Source organism: Bison bison, unplaced genomic scaffold, assembly GCF_000754665.1.
Source record: "Bison bison bison isolate TAMUID 2011002044 unplaced genomic scaffold, Bison_UMD1.0 scf7180017864213, whole genome shotgun sequence".
In the NCBI taxonomy this organism is placed as follows: domain Eukaryota; kingdom Metazoa; phylum Chordata; class Mammalia; order Artiodactyla; family Bovidae; genus Bison; species Bison bison.
The window spans coordinates 5,397,135-5,411,358 of NW_011494785.1; the positions used below are offsets into that span (position 1 = coordinate 5,397,135).

Here is a 14,224-nt window from a genome sequence, read left to right on the forward strand (position 1 = left end):
AGGGGCTGCAGGTGTTGGACCCAGGAGGGCCTCTCTGCACGCCCGCCCGACAGGGGCTCAGGGAACCGCTGGCTTCAGAGTCTGAGCAGACCTGTCCTTTTTCACCTCTAAGTAAGGGTGTCAGCAATCTGGGTCATTCTTTAAAATATGGCTTTATTTATTCTTCTCTCCTGAATAGCTCCGCACGGACTGACTGAAGCCATCCGTCTCCTGCTCCCGCACTGCCCTACTTCAGGCCGCCCCAGAGCAGGGGGCCCAGAGCTAAGGTGGGGGTGCGAGGGGGTGCAGAGAGTCACAGCCTCTGTCCTGTCATAGCTTTGAAGGCTGGGCTGTGGACCAGCAGGTCTCAAGCCTAAGACACATCAGATGCGCCCAGGGCTCATGAGAAGCTGGGACATCAGGCGCCCCCAGTGTGGGTGCAGGGCCAAGGGGTGAGGTTCCAAACTAATCCCCAGGTCCCCAGGGAGGGTGACACTGCTGGCCCTGGGGCCTCACCTGCAAAACCACCGATGCGGGTCATTCAGGAAGCCTGTGCCCTGAGGGATGTGGACCTCCCACGGGGTCTCCGTTGGCCCATGTTTGCCAGAGCTGCTCCCTGAGCACCAACCCCGAACCACCGTCCTCCCGGCCCGTGGCCTCTGAAGCCAATGACACAGCATGGTCATCAGCACTCATCCATCCAGGCCCCTGGGTCACTTCCTGAGGAAGGCGTCTCCCCATGTGACCCCAAAGCCTCCACCCCAGCTTGTCTGCAAGAGCTGAGGCCAGGGTGCCGGCTGCAGTGACCACATAAAGCCAAGTGAGCAGAAACCATCTCTTAGGGAAGAAAGCACTTTGGAGGTGACCCAGCTTTTTAGACGAGTGAACAGAAAATATTGGAAGGAAATTCTGTTCCCCCGAAAATAAAAGGGCAGAGACAGCCAGGCGAGATCCCCACCCGCCCCCAGGCAGAGCCGCCAAGGTCCTTCCCACTCAGGTCAAGGTCACAGGGTGTTAGAGTCAAGGTGGCGCTGGGCGACAGTGGTTTCCCCCAATCTCTGGTCCTCCCTCCCGGCCTCTGCTCCTCCCTTCTGGCCTCCCTGCCTCCTTGCTGTGAACTCACTCCTGCTTCTCTCTCTCCTCACTATCCTTGGTCTTTCCAGATGCAGGACGCTATGGGCTACGAGTTACCCTGGGTGTATTTTGTCAGTCTGGTCATCTTCGGATCCTTCTTCGTTCTAAATCTGGTTCTTGGTGTGTTGAGCGGGTAAGCTGAGTGTTTCTGTGTCCTCATCATGACGCAGCTGAGCAAGGCCCCAGGCCCCGTGTACCCGTCACCAGGCCCAGGAGAACAGAAACTGTCTCGCTTCAGCCGCACGTGCGGACCACTGGCTGGGCAGGCCGCTTGGCCTCTGGTGACCTGGAGGCCCCGGTCCCAGAGCCGTCCAGTGGCACCGGGCCCGGGGTGGCGGGCCGTGCTTGGCTGCTCCCGGAGCTACACTAACTCTGACCCCGTTCTTCCAGGTCAATGATGCCGTGGGAAGGGACTGGCCCTGGATCTATTTTGTCACATTAATCATCATAGGTTCATTCTTTGTTCTTAACTTGGTTCTCGGTGTCCTTAGCGGGTAAGCAGGACCAAGCAAGAAGGTCTCGACTTTTCCATTTACCTCGTTTTACTCTTTCTGCTCTTCCTGGCTCTATTCTTCTGGCTCTGATGAATCTGGGACGTGGGCCAGCCCGGGAGCCTTAAAGTGAATGTCCTTGGCCTGGCTGGACAGAGGTCAGAGGCGCAGGGAGGAGCCCCCCTGGTTTGGGCTGCAGTGAGAGGTACCCGGGCCCACCTGTCTGCTGCCAGCCCTGCCCATACCAGGCTGGACTGTCCAGGTGGGGAGGACGCTTTTCCAGGGACCTCGGGGGCATCTGGGCCCCTTGGTTTGGCAGAGGAATTGGAGGAAGATTCGTGGGCCGTCTACTCTGGCCCTCGTAGTAGCCTAGCAGACGGGCACCTGGGCCATCTGTCCAGCCTCCGTCCAGAATCACTGGCAGTGAGGACTCAGGCCCTCTTTACCCGTGCTGACTGGGCCAGGAGTTCGAGCTAAAATGCAAATAAACCAAACAGACCGAGATTCCCCTTCTCCTTGACCCTGATCGCAGCCTGGGCTGCCCCGTCTGTGTCCCCCTCGGAAAGGAAGAGCACTCAGCTGTTTAAAGTTCCCAATTACAGGAGGACAGAGGAGACCGAGCACGTTTTCCTTCAACTTTTTCTGCCCAGCTCCAATAGGAAGCCCTCCTAGTTTCAGCCTTGGTACAGATGAAGTTAAAAAGCGGTCGAGGCAGCAGGTGGGGGGGGCCCTAGGAGCCCTGGGCAGCCACCCCTGCCCCACAGCCCCACTGGACATCTCCTCGGCTCCCTTTGTTCTTTCCAAGCCCAAGCCAGCCACGCCAAGGCCACCCCTGAAGGCTCCCGTGACTCTCTGCTCCTGCACCACCTGGGGGATGGGCCGCTGCTTCACAGCCTTTCCTCCGTCTCTGGGGATGTGTGTATCGGGGAGAGTCGGCCAAGGAGAAAGACGTCCCCCCTCTCCTGCCACAGTCCAAGGCCGCACAGGAGTGTCAGGGTTGGCCCTGGAAGTGGGGAAGGGACAGGGTCCACCCTGACCTCACCCCTCCCCAGCAGGAGGGCCATCAGAGGCCCCGTCACACTGGCCACACAGTGGAGGGACCAGCACCCTCCGTCAGTGTGACAGCAAAGCACAGGACATTGGGTGCCCCCGTCAGCTGCCTGGAGGGTGGAAGGGCTTCCATTTTGTGTCCAACACAAGAAAATGGCCTGTTTATAGGGGGTCGTCAGGGAGAGTGTTGGAAAAGTCAAACTCGTCACCTCTCAGGGCAGAAATGTGGCTGCTCCAGCGCTGGCCTTCCTGGAGGCAGGAGGTTCTTAATGTCGCTCACCCAGCTGACAAAGCGGGGACCGTGACCCCAGCCCCTCGGTCACCGTGACGGCGGCGCGTGACCGTTTACGTCAGCACCTCAGCGGGCAGCAGGCGCTCAGCAGCGGCGCCGTCCCCGCGGCAGTGCTCTTCCTACAGGGCTCGCTGTTTGCTCGGTGCTGCCGGAGCTGGACAACTGAGCGGGGCCATCCCAGGTTAGACATGCTGCCCTCTGCTTCCAGGGACGAGGGAAGGGCCCCTGAGGAGCCGTGTGGCTTGGAGGGGTCCCCTCACTGGTCGGTGTCTGCACGAGGCCCTGTCCCATCTCCCCGTCACTGCCCACAGACGAACGTTGAGTGAGCTGGGCCTGTGATGTGCCAACTTCTCAACCTGGGTAAAGGTGGCTCCACGTCCTCCCCCCAGAGATTAGGAGCAGGTCTGAGCAGTGAAGTCCCCCCAGAAATCTGCAGTGGAGGCTGAGGCATTGACCTCAAAGCCCCCTCGAGCAGGGGTCTGCCTGGTCGTGCTCGGCCCCCAGAGGGGCACTCCTCCCCAGAGGTCAAAGCAGAGTCAGATGGCAGCAGTGCCAGGGGCAGGCAGACTGGCCTTAAAGGATGGGTCTCAGCCCAGCTGAGTCTGAGTGAGTGAGTGACTGGGTGGGCAGGCCCATGGGATTCTGGAACCCAGATCCACTCCCCTCCTGGGAGCTCAGCCCTCGATCGGTCTCCCCGGACCCCTCCCCACCCCAGCCCCCCAGCACTGCTGCACCTCCCAAGCTTCCTGGGCCCCAGACACCAGCTTTGCCTGAATGCGGAGTGTCTGCATGAGAGCAGCTCCCCTTCCTGGCTCATCCAGAGGATTGGCTGCCCAAGGAGAAGCCCAGAACCAGGCTGTTATTGACTGAGCATGTGTGGCAGTGACCCCGTCTCGACCAGTCAGGACAGCAATGTGCTAGTTCCCCCACCACTCCCCCCAAATCACAACCATATGCCCACTTACCCCATGGCCAGCCTCCCGGAGTGCTTGAAAATGTCCAGGAGCTCACCACAAAGCCCCTTCTTGGGTCGGTGTCCACTGTGAGGAGTTTGTTGGCAGGCTTCAGGCTTGGCGTCCTTGGTGGATCCGCTCACGTGCTGCCCACGCTGCCCTGAGAGCTGATGCAGAGCACATGTCCACTCCGCAGGGAAGAAAAGTGAGCTTTATATGTGAAAACTTCCCCTCATCTCACAGGTGGGGCCTGGAGGATCAGGATTTAACCCCCACATGTGGACCCACGATCTTTGCTCCCATCCCCTACGCTCCACCATTTCCAAGCCCATCAGCCTGGTTAATCCCATGACTCCAAATTATGGCCAAGATGCAGCAGGGAGAGGCCACCTATGGGCAGATGGGGGGCCCAGACCAAGGACCAAGGGTCCTGGAGGAAGCTGGAGAACCCCTGCCCTGAGGCCCTCAGGCAGTCCTGAGCTGGAGGCCGGCAGCTGGTAAATGTAACAGCCCTTGAGGGAGAACACACCCCCCTCAACCCATGCAGCACTGCCATTTCGAAGTGTTTGGAGCTGGTGGCTGGGACCCTGAGTCCATCAGTTAAGGGTATTGTCCTTTCAGAGCCCAGCAGGGTGACTCATCCTGGTATATTCCTCCCTGCAGTCATGAAGGAAGGGCTCAGGGCACTTGGGGTCTCCTGCTCAGGAAGGCAGGAAAGCAACTCTGGAAAGCCTCCATTTTAAACGTGGAAGTCAGAGATTTTGGTCACTGGAGGGTTGGGCATCCTTTGTCTGGAAACCTATTCCTGCTGAGGCCAGATGGATCCATGTAGCTATCCATCTTGTGGATCTTTTCAAAATGCTTCCACATTCGTTACCTGTTGATCCTCATAAGTCTCAGAACCTCCAGAAATCTCGCCTCCCGCCCATTAGAACAGTGACCGCAACCACAAGATTCTGGAAACTGCACTAGAAGTTGCAATTGAGTGAAAGTCACTGGACCGTGGATTCTGGTCACTTTGTGGTTTTAAGTTGTTGCAAACAGAAAAGACGTATGTCTTCAGGTGACAAGGGGCCAGGGGTCTCTTAGAGGGTGGGCGCCCAGCTCTCATTCCCCCAGGAGATAAAGCAGAGGGCCTGAGGGTGCAATGGGCACATTGTGACATGGAAACAGCCCTGACCACCAGCCACAGTTAAGACCCACGTCAAGAAGAAGCAGAAGCGCCGGACAAGCTGCCTCGCAGCTGGAGCGGAGGTGATGCTCACGACTCCCAGCAGGGTTGGTCCAACACTGAATTGGTGAACACCGACCTCTGTTCTTCGGGGGAAATACTGGGTTAGGTTCCTGTGAGCCTCTGGGCACAGCCTTGTCATCAGGACACAAGTTGTTGTTATGTGTGTCTACATGAAGGCACCTTGTTTAAGGCATAGTGTTGGTTCCTTCACACCACAGTCTCAGCCCACAGCTTATAACTCAGGCCTGGATGGAGCTTGTCAGACCCTTGAACATTCCCCGGAGGCACCTCCCAGCCCTCGAGCACATAGGGTCATAGACCGCATAGCAGCTTCGTGCTTAGAGGCCATTTGATCACAAAAATCACAACAAAAAGCATGAAATGCGGGAGACATGGCATCAGATGGGCTGTAAAAAGGCCCTCGTTTGCAGTATGAGCTGCTCTCAGGAGGTGGCAGCCCCTTGTCTGACCTCAGTTGGGACCATGACCCCAGATCCTGCCTTTCCACATGTCTGCGGTGACCACAGTCTCACCATAGATGGCATGACTAACAAGACTTAGAGAGGAGACAGGTCTACAGACGCAGAGTCCGTGGGTGATGAGGACCACTACACCGGTCATCACGGGGCCTCGAGCCCAAGCCATGGCACCAACAGACCTTCCACATGTACCACTGGGAGCTGTGCAAATCGCATACCCAGAGTGGGCTCTCCACCACATCTGTGCCGCCAGCCACTGAGGGCACAGGACACGCCCCTGCCTTCAAACAGACACCCCATGACTGACCCAGGAGTGTGAGACATCAGAAAGGAGACGAAGAGAGACAAGTGCTTCCGTCCTACAGGTCCCCTATGGCGTGTGCCCATCCCTCCATGTGCCCTAAACCCCTTGAGGACCTGGCCATGCTGCTTCTCCTCGCTCACCTCACCCCCAGGAAAACTTATTTCCTCATCTCCTGGGGATGTCTGTGTGGTTCCCAGAGGTCTCGGGTATGGATGGCAAGCTTCCACTCTGCAGAGCAGATGTCACCATACGTGACTGGGTCAGCTCACGGCTCCAGGAGGAGGAAGACCGTAGCTACTCAGTCCCCTACACCCCAAGCCTGCTGCACAAGGAACAGAGCTCCCAAGGGTGGGGGGTGGGGTGGAAGGATGGTCAAGGGGGCCTGGAGTTGCAGTCTTGGGAGGGGGCGCTCTGTGAAGTGACTCCAGGCAATGAGCCCACAAGCCCAAGAGGAGTGGTGGGTGGGAGGGCTGGGGCCTCTCTCCAGGCCCCTCCCCAACAGCAGGAGCTGAGGCCTCCCTCCACGTGGTCAGCGGGCAGCCGGGCCCCTTTTCCCCGGGGAAGGTAGGGGAGATGCCAGCAGCTGGCAGGAAGCCCAGGAAGAGCAAGTTCAATCAGGCTGGAATTGGATTCAATCAGAGTGAAGGAGAACATCCCGTCCCAATCAGAGCATCATCAAAGCGGCAGTTGGCAAGAACTTGGAGCCCACGTCTCTCAACGGAAATGTCCCCAGGCCGTCCCGGCCCTACCCCTCATGATAAAGAGTGAAAACTGAGCTCCGGCAGTGAATGCAGACCCTGGACAGTGGGTGTGGGGGCTCCGGAGCTGAGTTATCCTGCCCCCTGGCTCACCTGTGTGCCCTGCCTTCCACAATGCCTGCCTGTGGAGTGTCTGCTGCTGCAGAATCCCTTCAGGTGGACTCTGCAGCCTCCCACCCTGAACTGCGCCTCCGCCACCAAGAGAAGGAGGAGTCGTGTCTCTAGGAAGAAGCTGAAATGCCCAGTGCGTCCACACATACCCCTGGGGTCCAGAGCACCACAGACTGAGGCATACACTATTTATTTAGAAAAGGCACAGACTTGCTTCGAGAGTGACACCCAGCCTCCTCGACCCCCTTCTTGGCCACCAGCCCCTCCTGGCTCAGAAAGTGAATTCAAAGTCAGAGAGAAAATAAGGACAGAGTCACAGAAAACAGGAAAGAAGTAGACACTCTCCAAAATTCTTTAATAGGCCCTTCTTCCAGCAAATCCCAACCCAATTTTAGCTTCTACTCATTATTGCTTGAGACTGAATGCCCCATTTAACTTTTATATCGTCTTGACTTTATGCATTTTCCCATTCTGATTAGATTTCTTTTTTAACCCAAAGGGCAGCCACAGGACATTTTCTTGTGTTTGGAACCCTATTTTGTTTCCTTCATGTAGGAAAGAACTTTCTCTAGATTAGAAACCCTCCAGGCTTGCTGAACCGGCAGAACATGTCCTAGAAATGAGAAGGGGTGGAGAGGTGAGCTCTCCTGGGCCTGACCTCAGTGACTATACCGGCCCATGTATAACATGGGCTCTTTGAGAGGCAGAGCCCTGATTTGTAACATCTGACGACTTCTGTAGTGTAAACACCCCACCAGGGCCGACCTCAAGCCCCTGAGGAAGCACCTGGGTTGGCAGAGCCAGTGGAGGCGGGGCGGGGCGGGGGGGTGCTTCAGCTAGACCCAGCTCCTTGTCTCCCGGGGCTGTAGTGGGGATCCCTTCTGGCTACTGTTCAGAAGGCCTTTCAGGTCATTGGGGGACGTCTGTCATGAGAGACAGCTTGTAATCACGGCCCAAAAAGAGGGGACATGGGTTTGGTCCACCTGCTGCTCATGTCCCAAGTGAAGATGCCCCGCCCAGCCATTTTATGAGAGCAGGTCAGACCTGGGACGGGGGTCCATGCAAGTGGGGGCCGGCGGTGGGCTTCCCGTGCCATGCAGCTAACCCTTTGTTCCTCTTGCCCCGTCTCTCCCGCCCTGCCCGCTTGGCGTCTCTCACCAGAGAGTTCTCCAAAGAGCGAGAGAAGGCCAAGGCCCGGGGAGACTTCCAGAAGCTGCGAGAGAAGCAGCAGCTGGAGGAGGACCTGAAGGGCTACCTGGACTGGATCACGCAGGCCGAGGACATCGACCCCGAGAATGAGGACGAGGGCCTGGACGAGGAGAAACCCCGAAACAGTGAGCGGCCTCCCGCAAGGGGCTGGGGGCTGGACTTGGGAGGGGGCGCTCGGGGAGCGGAGGCTGCCCACCCCTGCCTTGTGGGTGCATCCTTCTCGGCTCTCAGAAGTCAGTCCCACGTGTGCAGCAGAGCCTCCCAGGCCTGCTGGAGCCTCTGGTCCGGAGACACTTTGCTCGGTGGGGTTCTTTGTTTTCAATCCAAGGTCCTCCTCCCAGCCCGGCTCCCTGGGCGGAGGGGCGGGCATCCTGCTCTGGGCTTATTCAAAAGGGACCGTCTGCACCTCCACCACCTGGAAAGTGCGCCCCTGTCCCTTTCCAAGCACCGCTGTGCTCTCAGGGAAAAGAGCCAAAGGTTTCTCTAGAGGAAGTTTGACTCAAAGCTCCAGGGAGGTGCTAAACAGGAAGGTTGAGGAAACCCCGAGGGCTTTGGCAGAACAGCATCAGGTTTTAGAAATGGAGCCCAGTCCCTCTCTCTGGGCTTTCCCATGGCAGCTTGTTGGCCAGGCTTTTGCTAGGATGGTAAAGAGAGTGATGGATGGTATTGACTTGCAAGTGTTGAGGAGATAATGAATCGAGGAAATTCAGGCTCGTGGGACACGCCTGGTGCTTCTGAAATGTGGGCCCTGGACCGGCAGCACCAGCATCACTGCGGGGGGCCTTGCTGGAAATGCAGGCTCCTGACGCCTCCTCAGATCTGGTGGCTCCAGGGTGGGGCTCTGCCCTCTGTTCAGCCCCCAGTACCTGGGCTGTGGGGTGAACGTGGCCCTAACTGCCCTGTGTCTCCTCTGACCCTGACCATGCTATCCTCCTGTGGGTGTCCTTCCCTCATGTTTCACACATTTGAATAAGGTCGTTTCTGGCCAAGGAATCCATAAGGTTAAACAGCTTGCTGCGTGGGTCAGGCAGGTAAGGGCAGGGAGCCAAAGGGGCTTGAGGGCCGAGAGGGAGAAGGGAGACCCGCTGGGCTCTGGGGACCAATGGGGAGGCAGGGTGTCCGTCACGGCATCCTTACAGAGGCCAGGAAGGCACAGGACGCGTGGGTGCACGTGTATCCTGACACGGTGTGCGGATACCCTGGCCATGTGCATGGGCGTGCATTGTGCTGGTTGTGATCACTCTTCCCGGCTGGTTTCCAGCTGTTCCTGCTCGTTGGTGCCTGAGCTCTTGGTGGCAATCCGGGAGGAGGCGTGGGTGGAGGGAGAGGGCAGAGGACATGGCTGTGAGCACAGAGCAGCCCGCCTTCCCTCACCTCAGACGCAGGTGGAACACATCCTCCAATGATGCCCTTTCTGGTGACTCTGCTCAAGGGACACACACAGAATTAGAATGTGCCCTACCAGGGGCTGGTAACAACATGATTCAGCAACCCAAGTGGGCTTCACGCTCTGCTAGGAGTTCAGCAGGCTGGAAGACAAGGCCTGGGATGGATTGGAACAGGGAGCAGCGACGCGGCCAAGGGTCTTCCTGGGAAGAGGCCTGACAGAGTCTTGCTGACGGATCGTGGACAAAGGGGTGGTCCGTGGTGCCGAGCAATGCGTGAATGAGTGAGCTGGCCTGGGAGCTGAAGGCACCCCTGCCGCCAAGCACAGGAGTCGGCTCTGGACCCCAGTCTGCTCCCTGGTCAGGGCAGTGCTCGGTTCTCGACAGATGGCAGGAACGGGTTTCTTGCATGTTCATAGGGACATGAACATGGCCCTCCGTGGCCCACCCAGCACTGTGTGGCTGTCCACAGAGACGCGGTGATCCCCTCTCCTCCAAGGACGGGTATGCTGCCCCCTGACCTGCCCAGATGGGGGAGGCTCTGCTGCTGGAGCAGATTGAGTGCACAAGCCCCCCACCCCCATTTCTGACCAAGCTTTGGGGAGCACACGATGAACCGCCCACCCTTGTGGACAGAGTCTCTCTCAGGACGCTCTTGAGCCCAAATACAGACGAGCTCAGCCTGGAAGCTGCTGCCCTCCCCCAGGCTCTTTCCTCGGGGCCTGGGCCTGCTTCTGTCTTCAGCCTTGTCCCAGGAGGAGGACAGTACAGGGCCTGCCTACTTCCATTGTGGAGATGGCTGTGGGGCAGTCCAGGGGTTGGGGCGCCAGGGAATGAGCGTCTTAAAAAGCAAGACAAAGGCTGAAATAGGAACATGTGAGGAACTGAACGTGAGATGCTTGGGGGTGGAGCCAGAAGGTTCACCCAGAGGTGCGGGCTTCAGGAAAGTCCAATCAAGAGCAGAGTGGACAAGACTGGGTTGTTAAGGAACTGGCCACCTAATGGATTTGAAGAAAAGGCAGGCCCATGCCCAGAAACTATATTCTGATCTTCAGAACTTCGTAGTTTGCCCTTTGAAGCAAATACAAGGGAAGAGACGCTGCTATATGTTTCCATCAAAGTAGCTGAAATTTGCCTTTGAAATTGCTCCAAGATTACAGTACAGCGTATCTGCCAGTTCTCTTCAGCTCAAAGACTAAGTAGTCTTTTCAGAAAACGGGTAAAAGGTATTGTCACTCTTGACCAATGGCTTTGGCCACTTCTGCCTTCGCCCCAGCCAGGAACCCCAGTGGCACTTAAGAGATGCCAGGTATCCGGCAATGGTGATACAGCCATGACCCCAGCCAGGAAACTGCTCAGAGACACGTCACCTTTGGTAGCTGAGCACACCCACAAGGAGCCCAGGTATAGGTTTGTGGAGGGAAAGCTACAGACACCACCAAAGTCACAGAAAGAGCAGGGTTAGGGAAGGGAACAGAGAGAAAGTGCATTGTTTGAGGTGTTTCTCTAAGTAATCAGAGTCGATAAGGTGGCCAGTAAATTATATAAAAAATACGTTATAATATTCTGAGTTCATTCATCCTCCCTCCATCCATCTCCTGATTAAATGTCCGCTTTGTGCCACACGCTGGAGAAGGCAATGGCACCCCCTCCAGTACTCTTGCCTGGAAAATCCCATCAGCGGAGGAGCCTGGTAGGCTGCAGTCCATGGGGTCACAAAGAGTCAGACACGACTGAGCGACTTCACTTTCACTTTCACTTTTCACTTTCATGCATTGGAGAAGGAAATGGCAACCCACTCCAGTGTTCTTGCCTGGAGAATCCCAGGGACGGGGGAGCCTGGTGGGCTGCCGTCTATGGGGTCACACAGATTTGGACGCGACTGAAGCGACTTAGCAGCAGCAGCAGCAGCAGCAGCGCCACATGCTGCTTCAGGCCCTGGGGACACAGCCCTCATGGAACAGGAATCCTTCTCTTCTTTCTTTCTCCTCCTCAAGATCAAAAATGCATGGATTAATTATTTGTGCATGTGGGAATCTCTCTTTCACACTGTTCAGACCATTTAAATGCAGCCCCAGCCCTCGAAGACAGACATTTGTGCGATGAGCGTGGAAAAGACAGACAGACCGTGGAACCGAACGACCGAGTTTCCACACAGACAAGCAGATTAAATATGTATTCCGTGTATTCAGCTCTGCTCCCAGGAGCCCCTCTGCAGTCCCCGCGCAGCAGCAGAGCTGCGTGGCTTCCACCCGCCCTGCCAAGTCTGGATCGTGTATTGTTGAAACACAGAGATTGGAGGGCTTCCAAGAGCAGAGGCTGCCCTCAGAAGGGCCCGGTGGGGCTCGAAAGCAGGGATCTGAACATCACTGGCCCACACTGTACACGTGTCCAGGGCACGGGCATCATTATTTGAGCTTTTCTTACATTTCGATGGATACAAATGGTGTGTTCCTTGGACGCACTCGTCCTCACGGCTGCCACACACCTGGAATGCCGAGACAGAGTTCTGGTCAGACGGCCAGAGGGACACTAGCGAAGGTTTTTCTCCTTGACTCCCTTCTTACTCTGGCCCCTAAGTGACTGTGTTAGAGGCCGTCCTAAGCCTACACCCTGGGGGCAGAGTAGACGCCTTAGGGCTGTGGGGGAACAGCTCACCCGGCTGGTGAGACAAGGCGTCAGGCACAAACTGAGCCCCTCAGTGAGGACCAGCATCCAATCCCTGGGCCGCGCTGTGAGGCTGTTTCATGGATCCTTCCAGGCTGCTGGGAACGACTGCCCTGGGTGGGTCCTGGGGGCCCATGTCATTCATGTGCAGAACCACACTCGGGAATCTGGTCAGAACAAGGACATGGCAGGGGTTTCTCCAAGGGCAGCCCATGCACCAGGGAGCAGTCTGGCTGCTCTGCTGTCGGGCCCAGTGTGGGAACGGTGGAGGGGCCCCTGGGGGCCCCGTCGGGTGTACTTGGAGAGCACACTGTTTTCAGAGTGTGGCCCCAAGAGGACAGTGTTCCGTGAAGGTCATCAAGGGAGGCGGGGGACAGTAGACTGTCCTGTTTCCAACGATATCCCAGGTGGTAGCAGGACAAGAAAGAAAGCCGCTTACTGAGATTCATAAAAGTATACATCCTTTGTAATTTAGATGTGATTCATGTGAGTTCATCCGACTGACTGAACTCACTCCCAGCAAAGAGGTCTGCAGGGGACTTTCACTGGACAGAGCTTTGATGAGAGGTTTATCCTCTCAAAAGATATACATTTCAGTGTTCATAAGGTTCTTCAGTATTAGGGGTTTTTAACAAAAAATAAGGATATTAAGATATTTTTAAATATCTAGTCACAGGAGCCATTGATGGTCACTAAATTCATATTCTAAAACTGACTTGCTAAGCATAATGTTGGTTTTGACACACAGACCCGAAGTCGTGCTCAGGGGGCTTCAGAATGTGCCTGGTGCGGGCACACAAACCCCCAGAGGTTAGAGGTCAAGAGAAAAACAGAAACGCAGGCCAGAAACTGGTAAGCAATGATTCCAGCTGCCCCGAAACTTGTCTGTGCCTCTACTCGGGGATGAGATAATAGATCTGCTCTCAACAGCTGGCTGATGAGGTGAAAAGCCCTAATTATATGCTTGACAGGCCAGTTTTAAGGGGGAAAGCCTTTGTTTACCTTCTGAATTCCAAGCTTCAAATCAGCCAGTCAACTCTTACGTCTCATGTCAGTGACTCATGAGATAGGATAATGATATCCAGCATCAGGTCAGTCACTGTGTCAACAAAATTCTCTGAAAATAACAGCATGTACACACACACACACACACACATCAGGCACATGGATACGCACACGTCCCCACACCATATACATAGGCAAAAAGAAGTGGAGGACCCTTTCTCAACGGGAACACTCAGAATTACAGTTTTATTGTATTTGCTGATATTCAACACTTGCTCCAGCTACGACGAGAAGCTTGGTGGGTCGCTTGCTGTGCCCCAGCAGACACAGAAAGATCGGGCTTCCACCTGGGAGCAGGGGCACATCTTCTTGGTGTGGCCAGCAGCGAGGGTCCTGGCCCTCTTGCCCTTGGCTCCCTCCACCGCTCTGCAGTGATTGAGCAGCTGATCTGGTCAGTCACTGACATCAGGCGGGGTATCCGAGGTTTTCACCAAGAGGGCACCAGGCTTCAGTTAGACTTGTAGAGCTTCTTCTTGAGCCTCTTAGGTGGTATAAAATCATTTCCATTTGTTGTAGCTTCCACTAATCCCTTGCTGGATGGATTCTACCCATTTATTAAGTCGTCCCTCGATTAGACCAGAAATGTGCACACAGCCAGTTCTCACCTGACTGGAGGCTGGAGCTTATGGTCTGCACAGTTGCGGCGGTGTATCATGTTGTAGACTGAACAGGAGTTGAGAACCACAGGTCACCAGACTCCCAGTCCCTGCCCAGTGGCCGACGGGCAGTTTGCCCTTCTCGGTTTCCTTGTCTATAAAAGGGAGGAGTCAGATCAGACAGCTGCAAAGACCCATTCCAGGATCGGGTGTGGTTTCTGTGGTCTGAAGCTGACACATGTCAGCTTTAGCCCTGGGAGTTTAGACAAACCTCCAGTCCATCAGACCCCAGAGGACTTCAGTTGATTTCAGACTCCTGGAACTTGCTCTGGGTCTCCCGTAGGAGTCCCCTGAACCCTGGAAGCAAGCTGATTCTTCCAAAGACCTTCCTGGTGCCTGGTATCCTCTGTCTCCCCTCACCTAGAGAGCCCAGCTCCACCAACTTCCTTAGGAACCACCCCACTCTAAGCCCTCCTCGGGCGCCCCTCCCCTTCCACCCTTCCCCCTCCTCTCCTTA

The 14,224-nt window shown here is 56.2% G+C and overlaps 1 protein-coding gene across 1 annotated transcript in view; it reads left to right on the forward strand.

Moving 5' to 3' along the window:
- Window positions 1-14,224, forward strand: part of CACNA1C (calcium channel, voltage-dependent, L type, alpha 1C subunit) — a 396,219-nt gene that overhangs the window by 282,862 nt on the left and 99,133 nt on the right. The window contains exons 8-9 of the mRNA XM_010845218.1: window positions 1,504-1,607; window positions 7,947-8,119. Of these exons, the coding sequence (XP_010843520.1) occupies window positions 1,504-1,607; window positions 7,947-8,119 (277 nt within the window). The remainder of the gene's footprint in view (window positions 1-1,503; window positions 1,608-7,946; window positions 8,120-14,224) is intronic.